This window comes from Tursiops truncatus, chromosome 12 (assembly GCF_011762595.2).
Source record: "Tursiops truncatus isolate mTurTru1 chromosome 12, mTurTru1.mat.Y, whole genome shotgun sequence".
NCBI lineage: Eukaryota > Metazoa > Chordata > Mammalia > Artiodactyla > Delphinidae > Tursiops > Tursiops truncatus.
In genome coordinates, this window is record NC_047045.1 from 51,196,873 (window position 1) to 51,218,444 (window position 21,572).

The following is a 21,572-nucleotide window of genomic DNA, read 5'->3' on the forward strand; positions in this document are numbered from 1 at the left end:
TAATGAATGCTTTTGTAGTGTTCACGCTATGCTGCGTGCTGTTCTAAGTACTCTTGGTATGTTAACTCATTTAGTCCCTCCAACAAAGCTTTAGGGTAAGCATTGTTATTTTCCTCCTTTTATAGATGGGAAAATGAGGCATAGAAGCTGAAACCATTTGCTCTAAATCACAGCTAGGAGGTAGTAGAGCTGAAAATGTGGATGTATTGGGAAAACTGTTCCAGGTAGAGGGACTAGCAAAGGCAATGGTCCTTAGGTAGAAACAGGCCTGGAATATTTGACAAACAGCAAGGAGGCCAGAAAAGCTGGAGACGAATAAGCTACTGGGGAGGATATTAGGGGACTGGATGGGCAGGAACATAGTGTGCCCACTCATAGAGGGTCGTAAAGATCTGGGCTTTCAGTCAGAGTGAAATGAGGAGCACTTGAAAGACTTTGAGTGCAGGAGTGACTTGTTGTGACATGATTTTGACATGATTTTGCTCTGTTGAAAAGACTGAAGAGTTTCAAGTCTACAAAACAAGGAAAGTTCTAGGTTTGGGGGTTATTTGACGGAATTTGATGATTTTGACAATGCCTACAAGAATGCATTGCTAGCACTATTCCAGATGGAATTGAGGTATTTGAATTTTACCATTTTAATTAAAACTATATGACTTGGAAATTTTTGTATGAGAAAATAATTATAGATTGAAACACCTTTAATTTTTAAGTATATAATCAATGCACAATGCAACGTTATTATATTTCCTTACTGGAATCCCAAGTGATTCAGCATTACAGTATTACTCAAACAACTTATAACACAGATGCTGTAAATCTATGTTCTGAAAAACTGGTAAAAGGAAACCTAGGAAAGAGTCGTGAATCCTCTTTCACAGTAGACATTTAGCTCTTCATTTTCTTAAATTAAATCAGACTTTGAGTTTCCAGCACACTGGGCTGATGGGAATGTCAACCTTAGGGGTTGACAGGGGTCCCTTCTCAAAATTTCACCAGTGTCTAGAATCTTTCATGTACAGCCTAACTTCCCATCCATCATGGCCACTTTTGACATGCTCACTGTTCAAGCTAGTATTAGTTCATTGAATTAAGGTCTCCTTCTGCTCCAGCAGAAGGAGATGCTTCAGCATCTTTACTGAAGCCAGAACCCAATGGCGAGGTTTCAATCCACTACCCTAGTGCACTCTTCAGCTGGTCCACAGATGTGGTCCTGCCACACCCCAAGAGCTGACAGGAAACAGGTTTTCCTGCTAGTTGTCACAAATTTCCACTTCTTCCTCAATCGTGGGCTTGCTATTCTATTCCTTGCTAATTCTTAAAAATATTCTACCCTCTTTCTACCATAATTATGGTCAGCTACCATAATCTCTTCAATGGCACGGTTTAGGAAAATAAATTTTTTTTAAATTTAAAAGTTCAGCCTAAGTATAATTGTAAGGTAATCTGAGGCAAAGGAGACCCAAAGAACCAGACTTCTTGCATGAAATGGAGGAAGAAAAAATATACACGGGGGAGAATATAGTAAAACTTCAATAAATGATGAGACAAATGTGTGCATGGCATATTCCAGCAGGGTGTGAGTAGTAGGAGATGTGCTCACAGAAAGAGTTCATAGAGGATCTTATAGGACTTACTCTAAGAGAAAGAAGAAGGCAATGGGGGATTATGAGCAGAATAATGTGAACTGATGGATGTTTTAACATGGTCATTCGGTCTGCTGTGTTGAGAATAGAGTGTTGGTGGCAAGAGTGGAAGTCAGGAGGGCAGTTAGGAGGCAGTAACACAGTGTGAAGGATGATGGGAGTTGTGTTAGGGTTGTAAGGGTGCAGTTGTTCAGATGTTTGAATTCAGGATAGATTTTGGAGGTAGTACCAAAAGAATTTACTGACAACTTAGATTATGAGAGAAGTAAAAGATGAGTCAAATGTTTTGGCCTGAGAAACTAGAAGCATATTTGTACGATTAACTGACATTGAAAATAGGGAGGAGTTGATTTGGGGGAGAGAATTATAAGTTCAATCTTGGATATGTTAAGCTCCAGGTGCCCATTTACCATTTAAGTGGAGGTGTGACATAGAGAGTAGAAATACCAATATGGAGTTCAAAAGAGAGGTCTGGCTTCAAAATATAAATTTTCAGTGTATGGACAATACTTAAAGGCACTAGACTGAATGACATCACCAAGGAGTGAGTATAGTTAGAGAAGAGAATAAATCCGAGAGCTGAAGCCTGGAGCTCTCTGATGTTAAGATGCTGGGGAGGTGAGGAATAACCAGCAAAAGAGTCTGAAAAAAGCATCTATCAAATAGAAGGAAACCAAGAGATCCTGGGAGAAAGTGTTTCAATGAGGAGAGCCATCTACTATATCCAGTGCTGCTGAGAGTTTAAGGAAAATAAGGACAGAGAATTATTGGACACTGAATTTAGCAGTGAGAAGGATCTTGACAAGAGCTATTTTCATGCAATGGTGGGAGGCAAAGCCTATTTGGATTCGATTCAGGAAAAATGGGACAAAAGTACTTGGACAATGAATATAGATGACTCCTTTGATGAGTTTTGCAATGAAAGGAAGGAGAAAAATAGGATAATAACTGGAGGTAAGGTCAAGAGAGGTTTTTATGCATCTGTATGGTGGGGGAGGGAAGAGTAGAGTTGGCATGTTTGTTCTTTGATGGGAAAGATACAGAAGAGGAGGAAATCTGATGATGTGAGAGAGACAAGAGAGAATTGTTTGGGAAATATAACTGAGTGGAAGAGAGAATGAATTCTAGTGCACAGGTGGAGGGGTTGGCCTTTGTAGAGTTTATTCTTCCATTGTGCTGGGAGCAAAGGCAAAGCATATGGATACAGATGCTAGTGGGTGGGTCTCATCTGGTTGCCCTATTTTTTCAGGGAAAGAGGAAACAAGGCCAAAGCTGAAAGTGATGTTGAGGGAGGAGGGAACAGAGTGTTAGTGAAAAGAGAAGTAGTGTGAATTACATTTACTTTTCTAAGGATTTATTACCTAACTCTTGCATGACTTGAAAGATAAGGTTTCTGACATGAAGTAGTACATCTGATGAAATAAAGGTTGTATACCTAATAAAGTTGGGATTTCAGGTGCTAGAACTTAATTTTCCCAGGAAAATTATAAGAGCGAGAGCGAGAGCGAGAGCGAGAGCGAGAGCGAGAGCGAGAGAGAGAGAGAGAGAGAGAGAGAGAGAGAGAGAGGGAGAGAGTGTGTGTGTTTTCCTGTTGTGCTCTGTAAGTAGGAAGGGGAAGGTGTAAAGTGCAATTAACCTGATTTAACTTGGGGAAGACAGTATCTTCCACCTCTGTAAGCCCCACATTATGTATTCCACCAGCCACTTGCTGTGATCATTTTGACCAGTGACCCAATCTCAGATGCTTTTATACTCTTCCACAATTTGTTGAAATTATTTGTTGACTGGTGACTCCCACTCCTCTCATTTTATTTGATATAGACTAGTCTTTGTTTTCCAGTATATTTACTTCCATGGATTCTAAAAGTATGGAAAGCAAGATGAACCTCTGTTCATCTTGAACCTGAAGTGTGAGATTTCTAAGCCACTTATAAATTATAATCTTTAAATAAATATAAAAGTTTATATGAGGTGACAAGAGTACTTTATCAGAGAAGACTGATCTGAAGTCTTGAGATTGAAATGAAAGAAGAGGAAAGAGGTAGCAATTTATGGAGAAACAAATCTTGAATATGTAGCTTAAATAATTCTCCAGTTTAACCAAAAGCTCTATGTAGACAGTGATAAGAATAATTAACAGATGCACATAGCTTTACAGTTTCAACTCATTCCATTTCTGATTTGAATGATAACCATGGAAATCTCTAGCAGAGAAGATGCTGGCAACATTATAGAACATTGGTCTTTGGGATGTGAAACTTCAGTCAACCTTTCATTGTGATGATGCTAATCTACTTTTATTTACATCACATACTTTGTATTATAAAGCAGTAATTTAGTGGTTACAGTATTCTTATTTTTACCGAAGATAAAGAGAAAGCCATACTGGTGACAGCTTTTGGGTTTAATAACGTGAATGGGCTCAGCAGTTGTTGAGTCCTTATGAGAAGAGTCTTTTAACAGCATTCATTATGCACATCATCAGCTTTGTACAGCTAACACCAGGATAATGTGCAGATCAACGTGCACATTAGATTCTGCTCATGTTCCCAGCTATGAAGCAGGAAACGAAATTTCTTGTTCCAGTTCTTTAAACCAATAATGATCTGGCCTTCTAGAAGCTACCTAAAATCCCTGAGCCTCAGGATTTTTATATGAAGTATTAGGATTACAGAAGCAGCCTTCCTGTTTCACAGAGTAGATGAAGGGCTTAAATATTTTAACAGACATGGAAAACTCTTGCTTTGGCTTTCCTATCCTCAATCCTCCATCCCCCCCACCCCCCGCCCAGTTCCCAAAATCTGGGTGATATTTATTCTCCTCTGTGTGTTTTCTCCCACCCTCTTCTTGCATTTGTAGATATTTTTGCACGGTAACAACCTGAACAGTCTACACCAACTAATTCATCCTGAGATTTTGCCCTCTGAGTTTGGAGGAATGCTCCCCCCTTATGATATGGGAACCTGGGCAAGAACACTGCTAGACCACGAGTATGATGACGACAGTGAATACAATGTGGACTCCTACAGCATGCCTGTGAAGGAGGTAGAGAAGGAACTCTCCCCCAAGTCCATGAAGAGGTATGCTGGAGGTTGCTGGGAAGCGGGCTGGGCCAGGGTGGGGACACCTGATACAACTCCAGATTTTATATTTTTCTGAAGTAGCTATTTGGTGACATTTTAAAGCCTTTCATGCTCCTATGATTGGATGTCTAAGGAGTTTCAAGTCAAAGATAAATTCATTCAAGGTAACCTCAACTCAATGTTGTTCCAAATTCACAATCCAGCTGGCCCCTTAGAAGTCAGCCAATCCAGTGGCTTTTCAAACTGTTCTTTAAGGTTCTGGTTGAGTGCCTCAGGGCAAGCAGGTAGCGGGTGGGGACAGTGCCCATCTCCACTGCAGTGAGACTGACTATCTAAACAAATTTTTGGACTCCTGTGTAAGATTTCATTTGAAGGAAGGGATCCATAGAGCGAACAGACACACACTTCAAACACTAACATTCAAAGCTTACGTTCTTTTTTCAGCATCTCTGCCAAGTTTCTGTTTAAAAGTTTCTGTCTAGCCATTCCTGGGGCAAAACACTGTCTTTCCCTACAGCTTTAATCTTTACAGAATTCACTGTTGAGTCAGAATCTGATTTCCTGCTTTGACTCTCATAGTGTTATTAGGCCTGTTTTCTTTCAGTCAATGGGTATTTATTCAACACATGCTCTGTAATAAAAACTTCCCTAGGCGTTTTGTATCCAATATGGGTAAAACATATGTCCAGCCATGATCTACTGGTGATCGAGGGCAAGGGGGTTGCCAGACACACACAAATGCGTAACTGCCTCTGAGTTTGCATTCTGTAGCAATTAGATGAAGACATCTAATTCTTATGCTACCCCAGGCCACACCAGCCCAGCGTTCATTTGGATCACAAATATTATTTCTTGGTTCATTTCCTATCCTGGAAATAAAGGAACCACAGCTCCTACAAGTCTCTCTTCACGTAATTCAGGGAGGACACAAGGGCATCTCCCATGTCATTGCAAACACTATCTTGCATCCTTCTCTGAGGAAAGCCTTAGGGTCATTCGGTCACCACTGACTCATGCAGTGGCATCTTTGAGTCTGGCCTCTTTTATTTGCTGCTGCAGCTGCTGCTGTTCTTGGGGGGCGGGGTGTGATGCCTTTCTCTCCCCAGGCTGCTCCACAACTCCTTGGAGAGAATGGAAAGGCCAGGAACATCTTCAGCTTTAATTTCTCCACTAATGGACAAGCTTATCTTTAAATCAAGTTTGGGCTTTTCAACTCCCTCCTCTTAAAACAAGGCTTCCTAATTTGAGTTATATGCTCTCCTCACCAAAGGGGTTCATTGATGGACCCTAAAAGTGGTCTGTAAAGTGATAAAAGTTGTATTCAAAACTGTGTGTGTATATGTTTGAATGTATGTGTGTATATATAGATATATAAATGTATATATAGTGCTTTTTTTTTCTGGAGAGAAGGCATATTTCATCAAATTCTCAAAGTTGTCTAAGACAAAAATGGTTAAAAGCCATTACCTAAGAATAGGTTCCTTCTGATAAAAATTAAAATTCTAACAGTGATAATTGTTACAATCTACCATTTTTAATAAACTTCTCATGAGTTAGGCCCTTACTAGGTACTTTTTTGGTAACATTCACTTATTTAATTCTCACAACAACCTTGTTAAACAGATATTCGTATCCCCAAAGTCACATAGTCTATATGTGATGGAACAAGGTTCCAATCCATGAGGTACAGAGTCTTTCATGTTGTTGATATACATCTTGTCTACTCTTCTGTGACAGAACTGAGCTACATGAGGATTTGGAGACAGCTCTCATAGGTGTCCCTTAGTCTTTTCCTTTGCCAGCTAGCAATGCTCATTTCCTTTAGCCCCTCCTTCTGTGACTTGTTAACTAATGTGGTCCCCTCCTCTGAGCACACCTCTCTCCATATCCTCTACAGCCTTAGCTGCATCCCCATCACCTACACTTCCTCCAAAACTTCCTACCTGCTCTCTTTGCCTCCACCTTTACCCTGCTCCCCTACCTTCCATTTATTATATTATCCATGTGGCAGTCAAAATAATATTTTAAAAATGTAAATCAGATCATTTCACTTCTCTGCTTTGAATTTCTAAGTGACTGCTGATTATACAATGAATACAATCAACTCCATATCGAGACTTACAATATGCTGCATGATCTGATCCTGCCTACCTCTCTCCTCTAAGTTTATTTACCTTTTCTCTCCTCCCCTACCTTTCAGACACAACATCCTTCTTTATTCTCCTTCAGCCTCCCCAGTTTGTTCCTATCCAAGGGTCTTTATTCTTGTCACCTCTGGCTGGAATATTCTTTTCCTCTGTCTTCCAATGGCTGGCCCCAATCAAAGGTCATCTCCTCAAGAGGGTCTTTTGGTCTTTCTCAGTCACCAGGTCTTAATCAGCTCTACTTCCTACTCATTCTAGACACTTCCTATCAATCACCTTCTTTATTTTCTTCATAGTTCATTATTAGTCAGTGAAATGATTGATTTTATTTAGTTATTTATCCCCCTGTCCTGCAATGTAAGCTTCAGGGAGACTTTAGTGGCTTTGTCTATCCTGTTCTCTTCTGAATCCTCAGTGCCTGGAGTGGAGCCTGGCACACAAACCATGCTCACTAGGCACCAGTTAAATGAATGAAGGAGTCCTCTGCTGTCTGTCAGTGGCCCCTTTTAGGTGCAGTGTTTAGAATTGTAGAGGTGACATCTGACGTTATCATTACTTGCATAGAGGTTCCAGAATTCTGGCTTTGCAGTGAGGACCTCATTGGCTTCCTTTAGTTACTGTTGCTGTCACTGTTGCTGCCGTTCAGGCAACCAAGGCACATTGCTGACTCATACTGAACCCCTTAAAACTGGTCTCTTTACTTATAGATCCTTATCCTCATAATTCTTTATTTCTGTGTTTAGCTTTTTCCTCCAAGCACATTATTTTAATTGACATCATCTTGTTAGATTTGGTTCAGGCGATCCACATTTTGAAGTCTTTTTGGATCCTGATTTTCTTCTCCAATTAATTAGGACATTTTGTCCCCTGAAGACTTGACTTACAGCACGACGACCTCCTCAACCCTGAGTTTCTTGCTTCTGACATGGGCTGATTGGAATTTCAGACATCCTTTGTTTGGTGTAGCTTTTGTATCATATGAAGCTTATATGGTTCTATTTGAAAACTCCTGAAGAATAAGATCAAGAAAGTTGTTTCACTTTATTTTGATCTTCTCTCTGGCAGGGGATGGTAGTTCCCCATCAAGGATGGGAGAAAATTGTTTCTAGGTTCCACCCTTCTCCATCTCCTTTTCCAGTTTTATATCATTCTTAGATTGAGAGGGGAAAAATCATTCCTTCACCAAAGAGTTGTAGATAACTGTTCCTTTGGGTGAATTTAGTTACGTGTATAGCTAGAAGATTATGTTCCTCCGTGTAAATTTGTGGAGAGACAGTATAATCATGTGAAAGAATACAAACTTCACTAGAGAATGGGTTCCTTGAACTCGGGGACTGTCTTTTACCTTATGCCTCTAGGACCCAGGATAGTGTCTGGCACGCAACAGTTGCAGTGAGCATCAACACTCATGTTGTTAATGGTAATATGCACTTCCATTTTATTAAATAATATTCAACACCTATGGTTACTACGTGCCAAACCCTACCTAATGCTTTGTATACATCAACTCCTTTGCTTTTCTAAACAACTAATAAGGTAATACTATACCCATCTTATTGATGAGGAGACCCAGATACAGAAAAGGTAAGTAACTTCTGCATTTCACATAGCTCCAAAGCTACAATGCTAATGCTGGAACACAGGTAATAGTGTTCTCTAAGTTATTTCCTTAACCACTACCATATGCTATCTGCCGGAATTAATGCCGGGGGTTATGCATGCATTATTGCACTTGATCCTCAATACGTCTGTATGATGTAGGTATTATTTTCCCCATTTTACAGATAAGGGAACAAAATCTTAGGAAGTTTAAATAGCCTTCCCTTGGTCACAGAACTAATAAATAACAGAAGGTGGAATTGGAATCCATTTCTGTCTAAAATCTAGTCTCTTAAACACTAAGGTATAGCACAATATTGTAGATACATAATAAATAAATAAATGATACCTGGATAATTAAAGTTAAACTATAGGTTTTCATGAGGAAAAAAGTTATTCATTGAAAGACAGTAGAGGCTGGAGACTGCTAAGATGTACTGTGAGTTAATGTTAGATAACTTCCTCTATTGCAGTTGAAACAGACCAATTTATTAACTGTTATGATCCTGCACAAATAACCCTGTTTTTTTGTATAAGAGAGCACAAAAGAAAATCTAGACTAAAACAACAGTACACTTGGGGCAATTAAATATCAAAAAAATCTTAATCAGAAATTGTTTCTGCCTGGCTTGTTTTATTGAGGAATCGTTCTGCGTATTGAGCCAGCAGCATTCATCATCCAACAATTCTGACATCTGTAGTGCATGATAAAAGCAAACTAGGACATATATACACTACCAAACATAAAATAGATAGCTAGTGGGCAGCAGCCACATAGCATAGGGAGATCAGCTCGGTGCTTTGTGACCACCTAGAGGGGTGGGATAGGGAGGGTGGGAGGGAGACGCAAGAGGGAGGGGTTATGGGGATATATGTATGCATATAGCTGATTCACTTTGTTTTAAAGCAGAAACTAACACACCATTGTAAAGCAATTATACTCCAATAAAGATGTTTTTAAAAAAAGCAAACTAGGAACTTAATCCCAGGTTGGATAGTGCACTGTAATTTAAACTATTTTATTAAAATTGCCATATCCTCTAATATTTTTTTATTTAAAAAAAATTTTTAACATCTTTATTGGAGTATAATTGCTTTACAATGGTGTGTTACTTTCTGCTTTATAACAAAGTGAATCAGTTATGCATATACATATGTCCCCATATCTCTTCCCTCTTGTGTCTCCCTCCCTCCCACCCTCCCTATCCCACCCCTCTAGGTGGTCACAAAGCACCGAGCTGATCTCCCTGTGCTATGCGGCTGCTGCCCACTAGCTATCTATTTTACATTTGATAGTAAAAGTAGTCAAGGAACGTAAGGATTTAAAAGATGTGTGTGCATGCGTATGTGTATTTGTATGATGTGTGTTTTAATAGAACATTATGGCAAATGATTATATTGTAGACTCTGTGCTGTCTGAAGAGCTTTGGTGTGTACTTGAATATTATTAGGATATGCCTCAACATTTAACTTTGTGAGAATTTTAAAATAAATTTGTGAGAATTTTAAAATAAATGTTTTTGTTAAGAATTTCTTTCTCCACAGGATAAATTGCTTTATCTTCATCACTCTTCGCTTTGAATGCTTGATAGCCATCTTCTTTCAGTATGGAAGCTATTTATTGGATAAAAGTTAATCGAAATCCTACTGTGTAACAGACTCTGTGACATGCATTGTGTTCATAGCAAGGAGAGAAACTGATAAAGTCCCTGCTCATGGAATTTATAGTCTAGTGGGTACTCGTTGTCAAGTAACCCTCTAGTGCAGGACATTAAATGAACCCCTGTATATTTTAGCATGGATTCATCTTGGGAAACCAATTATTTCAGTTGAGTCTAAGAAAAACAATGTTACAAGTCTAATTATTAAGTGCTTTGTGCAATTGTCAATTGTGTTAAAATGTATTTTATTCATGTACTTTTTTCTAAGATAAATTATCATTTCTCCTTCTCCTTCCCTCTCTCTCTGTCTCTTTCTCTCTCCTGCACACACACAGACACACACACACACACACACACGCACCCCACATTCAACTGCAGCCATTCTCCATTCTGATACATGCATCTAATACCTATTATTGAGGTAAAATAGTGAAAGTGACTTAGGAAATAAACCTCCTTATTTTAAAATTCTCACCTTCCTTTTCATTCTCTCTTTAGAAATGAATTTAAGTTTATTTAAATGAAGGAGTCAATTTATCAGTTAATTCTGTAATTATTTTTGCTTTGATAATTAGTTCCATTGCTGTTCTTCTTCATTAGCATGTGTGGTTGTATTTTAGTTTATAGTCTTTCTTTTTGAAAATTAATGAGGTCTGTGAAGAGGCATATTGCCACAGCAATAGCCAAATGGTTGGAATGCAGCAGCAGGGGAAAAATTCATTATGGAGGATAATTTAAAAGGGCAGCTGCTTCTTTAATGCCATAGCCATTAAGATGACAGCTTCCTGCCACCACAGTAGCACTTTTCATTGACTTTCCTCCTTCCCAGTTTTATGTTGTTTCCTAGTGAGGAACTGAGATATAATTCCCACCTGCTATCAAAGGCATGTGCAAGAGGTTTTCACATTATTTGCTTTCCTAATCATAAAGTGCTCCTGACTAAACAAGAGGGGTTTCTACTTTTCTTAAAGTTTTCAAGAGTAAGATTGATTTTATTCAGATGCCCTAGTGGAAAATTGAACAAAACTCATATTGAAATATTGATTTTTTTCCTAAAGTTCTCATTAAATATAAAAAAAGATGGTTAAAAATGCACATTCCTGTTGAAGTCGTTTCATAGAGCCCTTTCAGACAGGAATCAAGGCTCCTTTTATTTCTACTTCTTTTCTTATAACAATAAGTTCACTGTAATAATTCCCCCATTTGGTGATCTCTTGGAATGCATCAGTCCTGTACTAGAAATTCTCAGACTCAAAGAAAAGTCTCTTGCTTGACTGTAAAGAAGAGAACTTAAGCCTATTATTATGTATTTAGAATCCTCTGCTGTGCATTATTCTATTCAGAGGCCAGAGGGGATTGTTTCCTTTGATGCAAAACATCACCATAACTGTATCTCTTTAAATGTGCAGCATTCTCAGTTCATAAGTCTCTTGTTGTAGAAAAAGTTAATCCGCATCCATGAGAGAAGTAATAAAGGAGAAAAGACAGAGAACAGAAGGTGATTGTTTGGCAGTAACGCACTGACATTGGCTTTATCATTTCTAGATCCCAATCAGTTGTGGATCCTACAGTGTTAAAACGCATGGATAAAAATGAGGAAGAAAACATGCAACCTTTGCTCTCTCTGGACTGATAACTTCTCTACCCTCCCCATGGATTAGAAATGGAAGGTACTTGTTTTCAGCACCAGGGCCAGCGCTGTGGAGGAATTACCAGCTGGAAATTTATTTATTCACGTTAATGTAGCATAATATATAAGACATCAGGCTTTCCCGTTTGCCTGAACCATGGGTGCCCTGGTCTGAATTTTTTTTAAAAGGTCAATAATTTATTCTGTAAGTGCCAAGTTCTTTGTAAATACAATGTACTCTTCACGTCAAGTTTGTAAATTTTGGTAGTAACTTAAATTGGAAGATTGGCTTATGAGTCTATGCCAGTGATATGAACTATAACAAGAACAGAAAAGACACATAAGCAATTAAAGCTAATTAAATGTAGCCCTGTTTCCTATGAAGCCATATTTCAGCTATCATAGTGATTGTTTCGTTGTTTTTCTCTGAAACTGTCGTACTCAAAGGTACATTTAATGGGCACAGGGAACTAGATGATTCTAGGAAATTATTATGATAAATGTGTTAACTGTCTAGTGATTTTCAGTTCACAGAAAACGTACCCTGGTGACTATCACTGGCCTTGCATTTGGGAGACAAGGAATGGCAAATGACCTGGTAAACTCAACACTTGAACTCTTCTATGTTGTTTAATTCCTGGAGTCTTGTGAAAAAATATGTTCCCCAAATTAAGATGTGGAATTCTGAAAGAGAGTGGATTCTTTTTAAACTGCTGTCTTCACAATGTGTCCTTTATTCCAGACCCCATTTTATCCCTGTCTGATGTACTTTAAGAAACTTTTTCCCCCAAAACTCTTTGATCAAGAGAAAGAGAACTCATACATGAATGGTATTTGACAGCTAATTTTGAACATAAAAGTTGCCAAGTACCAATAAGGGGCTAATTTCTAATTCTTGTGCACTGGTTGAAAAAATATATATATTCTCACACACGTATATATTTTTACTGAGCTCTAATAAATCCTCAATGTGACAGGCTTACAAAGTAAATCACACATATTCAATGGTCTTAGAGATGTTATAGATTACTGTATGCAATGCTAACTCTGGAAAACCACTTCCATTAAAGTTAATGAAAATGAGGTATAGTAAAACAGACTTTCAGTGAACTTATTTAAGGGAATTCAATTTAATTTGTAATGCAATCTTGACTCTGCCATTTTAGTGCAATATATTTTGTCTTCAAAAAAACAACAGGTATCAACAAAGGCAGTAGGCAGTATCAGGTGATGGAGAGTAATATTGTTTTCCCCAAATTCAAGTTAATTTTCCTAATGATCCAGTAAGTTCACGTTTTCTTCTCAGAAAAGATTTTAAGAGCATATTGCATCCAGGAGAGATAATGAAATCTTCTGAGGGCATCTGAGATACTATATTATAGTATAAATCTAGATTTGGAATGCTTATGTTAAAGTTTTCACTTCATAAAAATTCTGCAATGATAGCACATTTTAAAAATTTAACTTTAAATTTCAAATTCTAGTGTGAAAAAGCAAGATTTTTACCACCTTTTCAGAGTGGTAAGTTTTGAGACTGAGGATTTAACATTAAAATATTCTTTTGAAAGAAAAATATCTCAAGGAACTTTTGGAAACCAACAGAAATAAAGGCATGTAGCAGCCTTCATATACTTCTTAATCAAAAGCTTTAAAAAGTCAAGTTCTAATTCTATAGCTAAGAATCTTAAAATCAAGATCAGTACACGATTCTGCAGTGTCACCAATGGACTGTCTAGTATTTGTAAAAATACATAAATATACATTAAAAATATGAATGCAAGATACCTTAAAAATGCTGACCTCCAATCAAATGCAGAAGAATAATGACTGTCGGTCCTCTGCTCCACCCATAAATATTACAGAGATTGGAATGCATTGGAATAAAAAGCCACAGCAACTCTTAATCTAAGAACCTAACCAATGTTGTTCTTACGTTTTTGCCAACTTGACATACATTTTTTAGCATTGGGCTTTATATACTATACAAGCAAGTGTTAGACAATATGATGGAATAAAATGGAAAGAAAGTAAGTACAGGAGGCCAGTCAACCTTGCATTTTCATGAGTTTCATTTGATATGCACCATTTATTGCCAATTTTCAGAATTCTACCAGCTTCAGATGTCAACCAGCATAGCCAGCTTTTTTTTCCCCCTGTCATAGGCTAGTGTCATATACAAAAATAACTTGGAAGGCATATTTTATGTGTATACCTACCCACTTATAAGTATCATTCACACTCTCTCCCTACCCCACATTTGGAAACTGCATTGGCATTGCTGCTTGACGGCTCTTTTTCAAATGAGCAATTGAGAGTTGGCTGGATTGTGTAAAATATTTTTAAATGAATGAACAAATTACAACAATGATGTGTTTTGAAATTGCTGTATCTAGTTCGGTCTGCCTATGTCTTTTCAGTCTGGAAAAAAATTTCCAGTAATGTTTTTGAAGCTGCTTAGAGAACATTTGATCTTTATGAATTTTCCCCTCAGCACCAGCTAACTAACACTGTTTAGGAATTTTCTTTTTCCTCATGTGATTTTCTGTGTTATGTTGCTATGTCTACTGTTACATACATAGTAAATAAGCACCCTTATATTCTTTCGATTTCATTGAGATAGTACATCCCCACTCACACATACACACGAGCACTAGACTGTTTGCTCTAATGATTTGCCTCTCTATTTTGAGAGCTATGCTTTTCTTTTTCAGTTATCTTGTTACTTAAAATTTGTAGGCATCAAAGAATTACCACGTTTGATTTGGAATAGGCCCATAATTCATTTACTTCCCTCACTTAGCCTGCCTAACCTTCTATTTCTTGTATCATTTCTTTTCTCCAGTGTTTCAGGGGCAGCTGCTTCCAAAGCTGGTTTAAAAATAAGTAACTTCCTTATGTTGTCCGTGATATTTGCACACATTTTTGACTGATATTTTAAAAGGAAGAGATTATCATAAAAATATATTCTAAGAAATATGAAGAAGTGCCTCTTTAAAAAATGGAATAAAGCAGTGATACTAGAATGTGGATTCTATTTGTTCTCTCTTCCAAAAAGTAAATACATGCATCTATTATATTATAAGGGTGAAATATAGCTATAATCTGAAGAAGGATATTTGAGGTCTTGCTTTGAGTATTCTCGTATAGTATTGTCTTTATTGTGTAAGTTCAATACAGTAACTTCAACATGTTACTGACAAACATGGCACTATGCTAAAACAATATACAAATATTAAATTGAGTGTTGCAAGCAAGTTTTTGAAGTGCATGCATGATTACTTTTATTTCATTAATAGTTTGCCTAAGTGTAGGCAGAGACATTCCTTAAGTGTTTTCATATAAAATGCTTGTTTACTTTACAGTACTGAAAATTCGTACATTCATAAGCAAGAAAGCCAAGCAGCTGGGTTCTCTTTAATATTAACTAGGTCACATTGTTAAATTAAACATTTGAAGTTTCCGTAATATTTCTGAGGGAACAGAGGTCCCTCTGATGCATCAAGGTAATGCAGAATTGTTTTAAACATCAAGAAACATGTTTACTACTCTTCACAAAAAGAAACTTTTAGAGCTATGGCAGTGTGTCTTCAGGAACAGACTTCCTTTTCATCTACAAATAACCCAAAAGTGTATGGACATGCTTATGGTCCTTTAAAGAAGTTATATCAAGAAAACCTGCTGAAAGGTTGTACAATCTTACGTTATTTTATCTAAGCGTCAAGCTGGTTTGGTTGGTTAATAATTTCTTTTGCTTCTTATTTGGTGTGTGTTTATTAATAATTACTTGAAAAACTGCCGCCAGTTATGAGGACATTTCAGAATGACTTTCAACACAAAATAAAAGGAGCAGAGCTCTGGCACGATGTGTGAACTTTCAGATATGGTATTTACATTTTTTGCATCAATCGGCTAATAGGCAAATGTTCCATTTTATATGTGCTATATAGCTATATAGCCTAAGAAATAGTGATACATTTTAAATTTATGAGGCTGTTAGATCATGTAAGAATCAGCAGGTTACCTAAAATATATTGGAACAAACGTGGAGGACTGGCTAAATATCCAGTGTGTGTGTAATTATCTTTAGTAGTGAAAAGGATTTTGTTTTGTTTTAGTTGAAAAAAATGTTTTCCAATATGCTCTTGGAACTAGTTAGCACTATTACTATTTGAAAGGGAGAAAATAATAAATACATAAGGAGGCTTGGCTTTGAAACATTATTATATCGCTTTAATGGCTTAAAGCATATCATTTTTTTCATGAATTGAAGTTTTTATTTAGTAAATATCCATAGATTAGCCCGGCACATGGCCATAATACTATGGAACCTATTCTGCGCTGAGCGTGGGAATCTATTCCCCTATACTGTAGGAGAAAAACATGAAATAGCAATGCACTGGACTGAGACACTCAAGTTGTACTATTTTTTTTAAAGGAGTGCAAATGATACTGTTGAAATAAAAAAAAATTAGAAAACAAATAAGCATAGGTCTTAAATACAATAAATGCACTTTTATAGTAAATAGTGGACATTGTTACAATTCAGAAGGTATTTGGTCAGTCAGTATTTGACTTAGTTTCAAATTTCATGCAAATATTTTTTTCCTTAATGATAGCAATGCATTTATTCTGTCAAACTTAGTTCTTGTGGTGAATGAGAGGGACCTAGATAAGAAGTGAACAAACCCTAAACCATATTAAAAAATTGCAATGCATTATAATTGGTTATATATAACAGAGGTTCAAAGCTCTGTCTTGTTCTTAATTCAGTTTTTCAGTTTTCATATTTGTGTAAAAGATAAATAAAACTCCCCAAACTAAGTAGTGTTTGTTTTCAAAACAGATTAAATAAGATGTCTAAGAGGTAATTATAAGAATACTGAGCACACTGTTTACTATTTGGCTCAACTACCTTTGACCTTTGGAGGGAATTGTTTATTCCAATACAATATTAAAAATGGTATAATGTAATTTTGAATTAATATACATTTTTGCTTTAAAAAAGCCTTTATTTTGCATATAGTAGATGTTGAATTTTGTAGTATGGATCTTTGCATCTGTGAAATGGAGATTTCTAAAATGTCATCTAAAAATGGGCAACAGGAACTTTATTTTGAGAGAAATTGTAGTTAGCTATTTTGGTTAGGACACCTGAAATTTTCTGATACTTGTATGTTTGGGGCTAAAGGGAAAAACACAATTCATTTCATTAAAATTACATTTTCAATAGTCTATAACTTCTAGACAAGACTTCAAAGGAGAGCTTGAATGAAGAAGTAAGTTAACTTTTAAGTTGCATGGAGCAATGGGAATGATCAATAAGTAAAATAACTAACATTTTCACATTTTCATATAATGTTATTGGATTAGACAAGGAACTAAATTCAGAAATTTGAATTATAAAAAACATTGATTTAAATTCTATAAAAATAATTAAGTAAAATTAAAAAAAATTCATTCTGACTTGAAAAAAATGCTTACTTAATAAATACACATTTGTATCTTCTGCGAGTTTTCCTCGTTTATCTTACCTGTGGATGAAAAACCATCTATGGAGGGGCAAGAGACACCTAACTAGAATCCTCTATAATTGATTTCATGACTTTCTTTAGCTCAAACGCAGATGATTTTCCTGTGCACAGCTTTTGAGGTTATCAAGTCTCGTTATTGCTGCCTCTTTCTAAAGCTCTGTCAGGAGGAGCCCACGTTTCTAGCAGCTACTGCAGAAGCATCCTGAGTAGGAATAAAACAAGGGCAACCAGACAATACACAAAAAGCCAGAGATATGGTCTGCACTCCTTGTCACTTAAAAGTGCATTAAACTGTATTACTAATTCTAAATACAGAAAATGATTTCAAAATGTCAAGACTTTCTGATATCAAGAGTTAAACATTCTTAGCCCAAGAACAGAGGCCATGGGGACATGATGGGCAGGGCTCTGGTGTGTAGTCTGTCTGCACACAGCAGCACCACCAAAACCCTTATCTCTAAGTATCACTTTTCTCTAAAAATAAAATATGCTCTTATTCCCTTTTTTCTAACTGGAAGCATAAAAGTATCAGTTGGAAACCGTAAATGCTTAGTTGTCTTTTAAGAAAAAATGCTATGTTATACCCATATAAACACAACTCACTCAGTTGCATAGGACTGAAATATTTGCATCCTGATTTATAAATCCTTCCTAAAAATTTAAAAACATATGTAATAAGACTATATTGCTAGAAAATTATTAAATGTTCTTTGTACCTGGGATTCGTGGGGAAGACTGGTAATATCCTTTCTGTTGAATTCATATATCTAAACATTTTATTTGGATGTTTAACGGACATCTCACATTTAACATTTACAAAACCAAACTTCTCTATCCTGAACCTGTTTCCTCTTTATAACCTTACCATCTCACTAAGAGTCAACCCTAACCTTCTAGTTTCTAGGGCTTAAAACTTTATAGTCACTCTATCCCTCCTCTCTTGATCTCAAAACCACATCCAATCTGCTAGCTCATACTTTTAGCTCCTTTTCAAAGTATCGTATCCACACTCTGACCACTTCTCTAACCTTCATCATCAGTACCTTGCTCCAAGGTTTCATTTTCTACCTGGAATAGTTTAATAATCTGAAAACTAGTGTCCTTGCTTCTGCCCTTGCCCCCTAGAATCAATTTATAGCACAACATGTGAGTGAGCTCAGATGATTTCATTCCTCTCAAAACTCTCTGCAAGAGTAAAAACCACAGTCCTTATAACGATGTTTGAGGAGGAGTGATACGAGGTTTGTAAGCACCAGTATAGCAGAAGAGCATATTTTCTGATTGGGCTGGCATCTTTACCTGTACGATGCAAATGTAATTGTTAAGTAATTTCTTGCTTCTGAAGTTCTAGACACTATACCCTCTCACCCCTGACCTTGACTTTTCTTAGATCATCTCTTAAGCTTTCATCTACTCTTTAATTGTCTTGCTAAATGGTCATCCTTGCACTCCCAGGAAATTGCCAAGCATTCCTCCACCTCAGAACTTTTACTCTCTGTTCCTTCTGCCTCTTTCCCCCAGACATCCCCGTAGCTTATTCCCTCATCTCCTTCAGATCTTTGCTCAAATGACACCTTCTTAGAACTCTCTGGATTTCCCTATTTAAAATCACATGGCCCTGTGTTTCTTCACGTATTTTTTTCTGCTCTATTTCTTCTCCATAGCTTTTATCACCTTCTAATACAGCATAAAGCTTATTTATTTTGTTCACTTTGCATTTTCCCCTAATGGAATATGAACTCCACACAGGCAGATATTTGTGTCTGTCTTGTTTACTGTTGTATTACCAGTGCCTTGAATAGTGACTGGAATTTAGTAGCAAATCCAAAAAGACTGCATGAATATCTTAAGTTGTTTCAATAAGTTATGTATTAGCCAGTAGTATACATTTAAGGAGAGTCCTTTTTTTCTTAATAAGAAATATTTTTTTAAAACATCATCAAAGTGGGAATTTATCATGAGCCGAGAATTCTCTTTCCCTTTCTCCCAAATCTGGTCTCTACTCCAGGGCCCAAATTTTACATAACTTTTGAGCTTTATCTTTGGAAGTCACCCTAAGATCATTAGATGTTGTGTCTATATATTCATGGCTTATATTTACACCTAGAGAGGCTACAAGATACCTCAGATGAAAAGTCATTTTGAGCTCAAAACCATAGTAAATTGTTCTTTGTTGATTATCCTAGTTAATTCCAATTTTTAAAAATTGCAGGAAGTTAAAAGACCATAGTTCTTCCACTATGGAAGACAGATCAAGAGAATATGCCTATATACTTACTTTTACTGGAAAGGAGAGGGAAAAAGCAGGAAGAAGGAAAGAGATAATGATCACCCTTTCTCTGAAACAATTATAAATGAGGAAGTTTTTTGGTGTTTCTAAGAGCTTCCTATGATCTAGAAATCTATATGTTACAACTACTTAGTCCATAAGCCCTCTTAACAGAAGTCTTATATCAAATGAGTTTTATATTTGATATCTTTACATATTTCTTATAGTCCTGACACCACACGACAGGAATTGATCAAACTCATATAGTCTAACTGGCTTTCCAACTTTCTCCCTTCTCTGTACTTTACTTGCAGGTATCATTTTCTGAACTTTACAATCACATTTTTTTTTGTCCTTAACTATCCCCATATTTTTTTTTAACAATTTGGACACACCCATAATTTTAGTAACTGAATATCTTAGATATTGATTCTTGGTGTGACAAGTTTCTGATATCCTTTGCAGTTTATCCTTTTGTTCTTGCTAAACCTATGCTATTCCTTTTCCCCCACTACACTTTTGTGCCTTTCCTTACATTGTAATAATTCAATCCTCCAGTTTTATAATTTCCTACGAGGACTTCTATTAAGAACACACTGAAAATAAAGGATTGACAGGTGGTACTGAAGAAGGAACTATAACTTGAAAAATAAGGATAGATGTTTGAAAGTGTTTTCAGGAGACAACCAGTCTTCAGTGACTTTGTGATGTATAGTATGTACATTGGTACTCAGCAATGATCATGTTTCTTGTCAGTTACATAAATATATTGCAATCAGGGTTAATGGATAGTTTGGAAAACCTTCTTCTATAGAGAAGAGATTAAATGGCTCTTGCTCAGAAACAAGGCAGGATTTTCTTGTATTTCTATCCTTGACAGTCTGTACAGTAGAAGCCATTTGCCTCTGTGGCAACATTTTTTGCCAATCTTCAAGAATGTGTTTAGCATCACTTCAGAAATAAGGGATTCAAGCTCAAGTATGCACAGTACATGGAAGATACTGTAATTCATGTTATCTTTTACTGAATTTTTTTTTCATGAATTTTTTTTATGATTGAATCCTAACAATATGTTCTTTGATAAATTTATTTATTATATGCACTTTTTAATGGACTTAGAAATTTTACAAAATAGGTCACTTTATTATATTCTTAAGCCCATAGTATTCATGTTTCATTTAATGTCTAGATTATTCAAGTCTGTTGATTTCTGAGGACAAATGGATTTCTGTTCAATAAAGTGTCGCTAAATGAAATTTCAGATTCTAAAATGTGGATGTGCGTATATGCCCTTTCAATCTTTTCATCATAAGCTAAATTCCTGTAAATTTAGAAGACATCGTGTCAAATAGCTATGAGTAACTTTGTCATTAAAAATGGAGACATATGAAAATGGTGTTAGTATTTAGAAGTATAAAATATTTTTAAAGGGACACTAAACATTTGTGGGCATATTGTAATGTTATTTTGAATTTATTGTTGACTTGATACAATATATTTGATGAGATTGTTATAAACAGCAAATCACTGGAAAGAACTTAGTGACTTCTGGAATGACAGAATGGTGATCCAAACCAGTGTCAGCTGTAATGTCCTCCCCTTGAAGCAGTGGAATGGACTGGATGATGATTTCAGTTAATTTCATTTTTAACATTAACAGACATTAATTGAGCACTTTATCTGTCCCAGGTACTGTTCTAAGCTCCAGAGGTACGGGAGTAAACAAAACCAAGCCTTTGTCTTTATGAAAGTCTTATTCTGGTGGAGAAGACATGCAAAAAGTAGATAAGAAAAATTATATACTGTCAGGTAGTAGTGTAAATACAATGAAGACTTATTAGTTTAATTTGTGTGACCTCTGGCCCTCTGTTTCCTCACCTGTGAAATGGGACAATACTTGTACCAAAAACATGAGCTAGATCTTGTTATAAATCCTCTTGTTAATCTGGCCCCTTACCTTTCATGGAAAAATACAATATAATCTATCATTCTCCTTGCTATTTTGGGGA

General features: G+C 36.4%; 1 protein-coding gene across 2 annotated transcripts in view; it reads left to right on the plus strand.

Annotated features, from left to right (window-relative positions):
• CLVS2 (clavesin 2) overlaps positions 1-18,936 on the plus strand; it is a 72,487-nt gene extending 53,551 nt beyond the window's left edge. Inside the window, exons 5-7 of one of the 2 annotated variants that reach the window (XM_019951915.3) lie at positions 4,506-4,726; positions 11,679-11,803; positions 12,291-18,936. In XM_019951915.3, the coding sequence (XP_019807474.1) occupies positions 4,506-4,726; positions 11,679-11,766 (309 nt within the window). In that variant the 3' untranslated portion in view covers positions 11,767-11,803; positions 12,291-18,936. Of the gene's footprint in view, positions 1-4,505; positions 4,727-11,678 lie in introns of both variants that reach the window. The other variant, XM_033867679.2, reaches the window with a different exon arrangement.
• Positions 18,937-21,572: the final 2,636 nt, after the last annotated feature.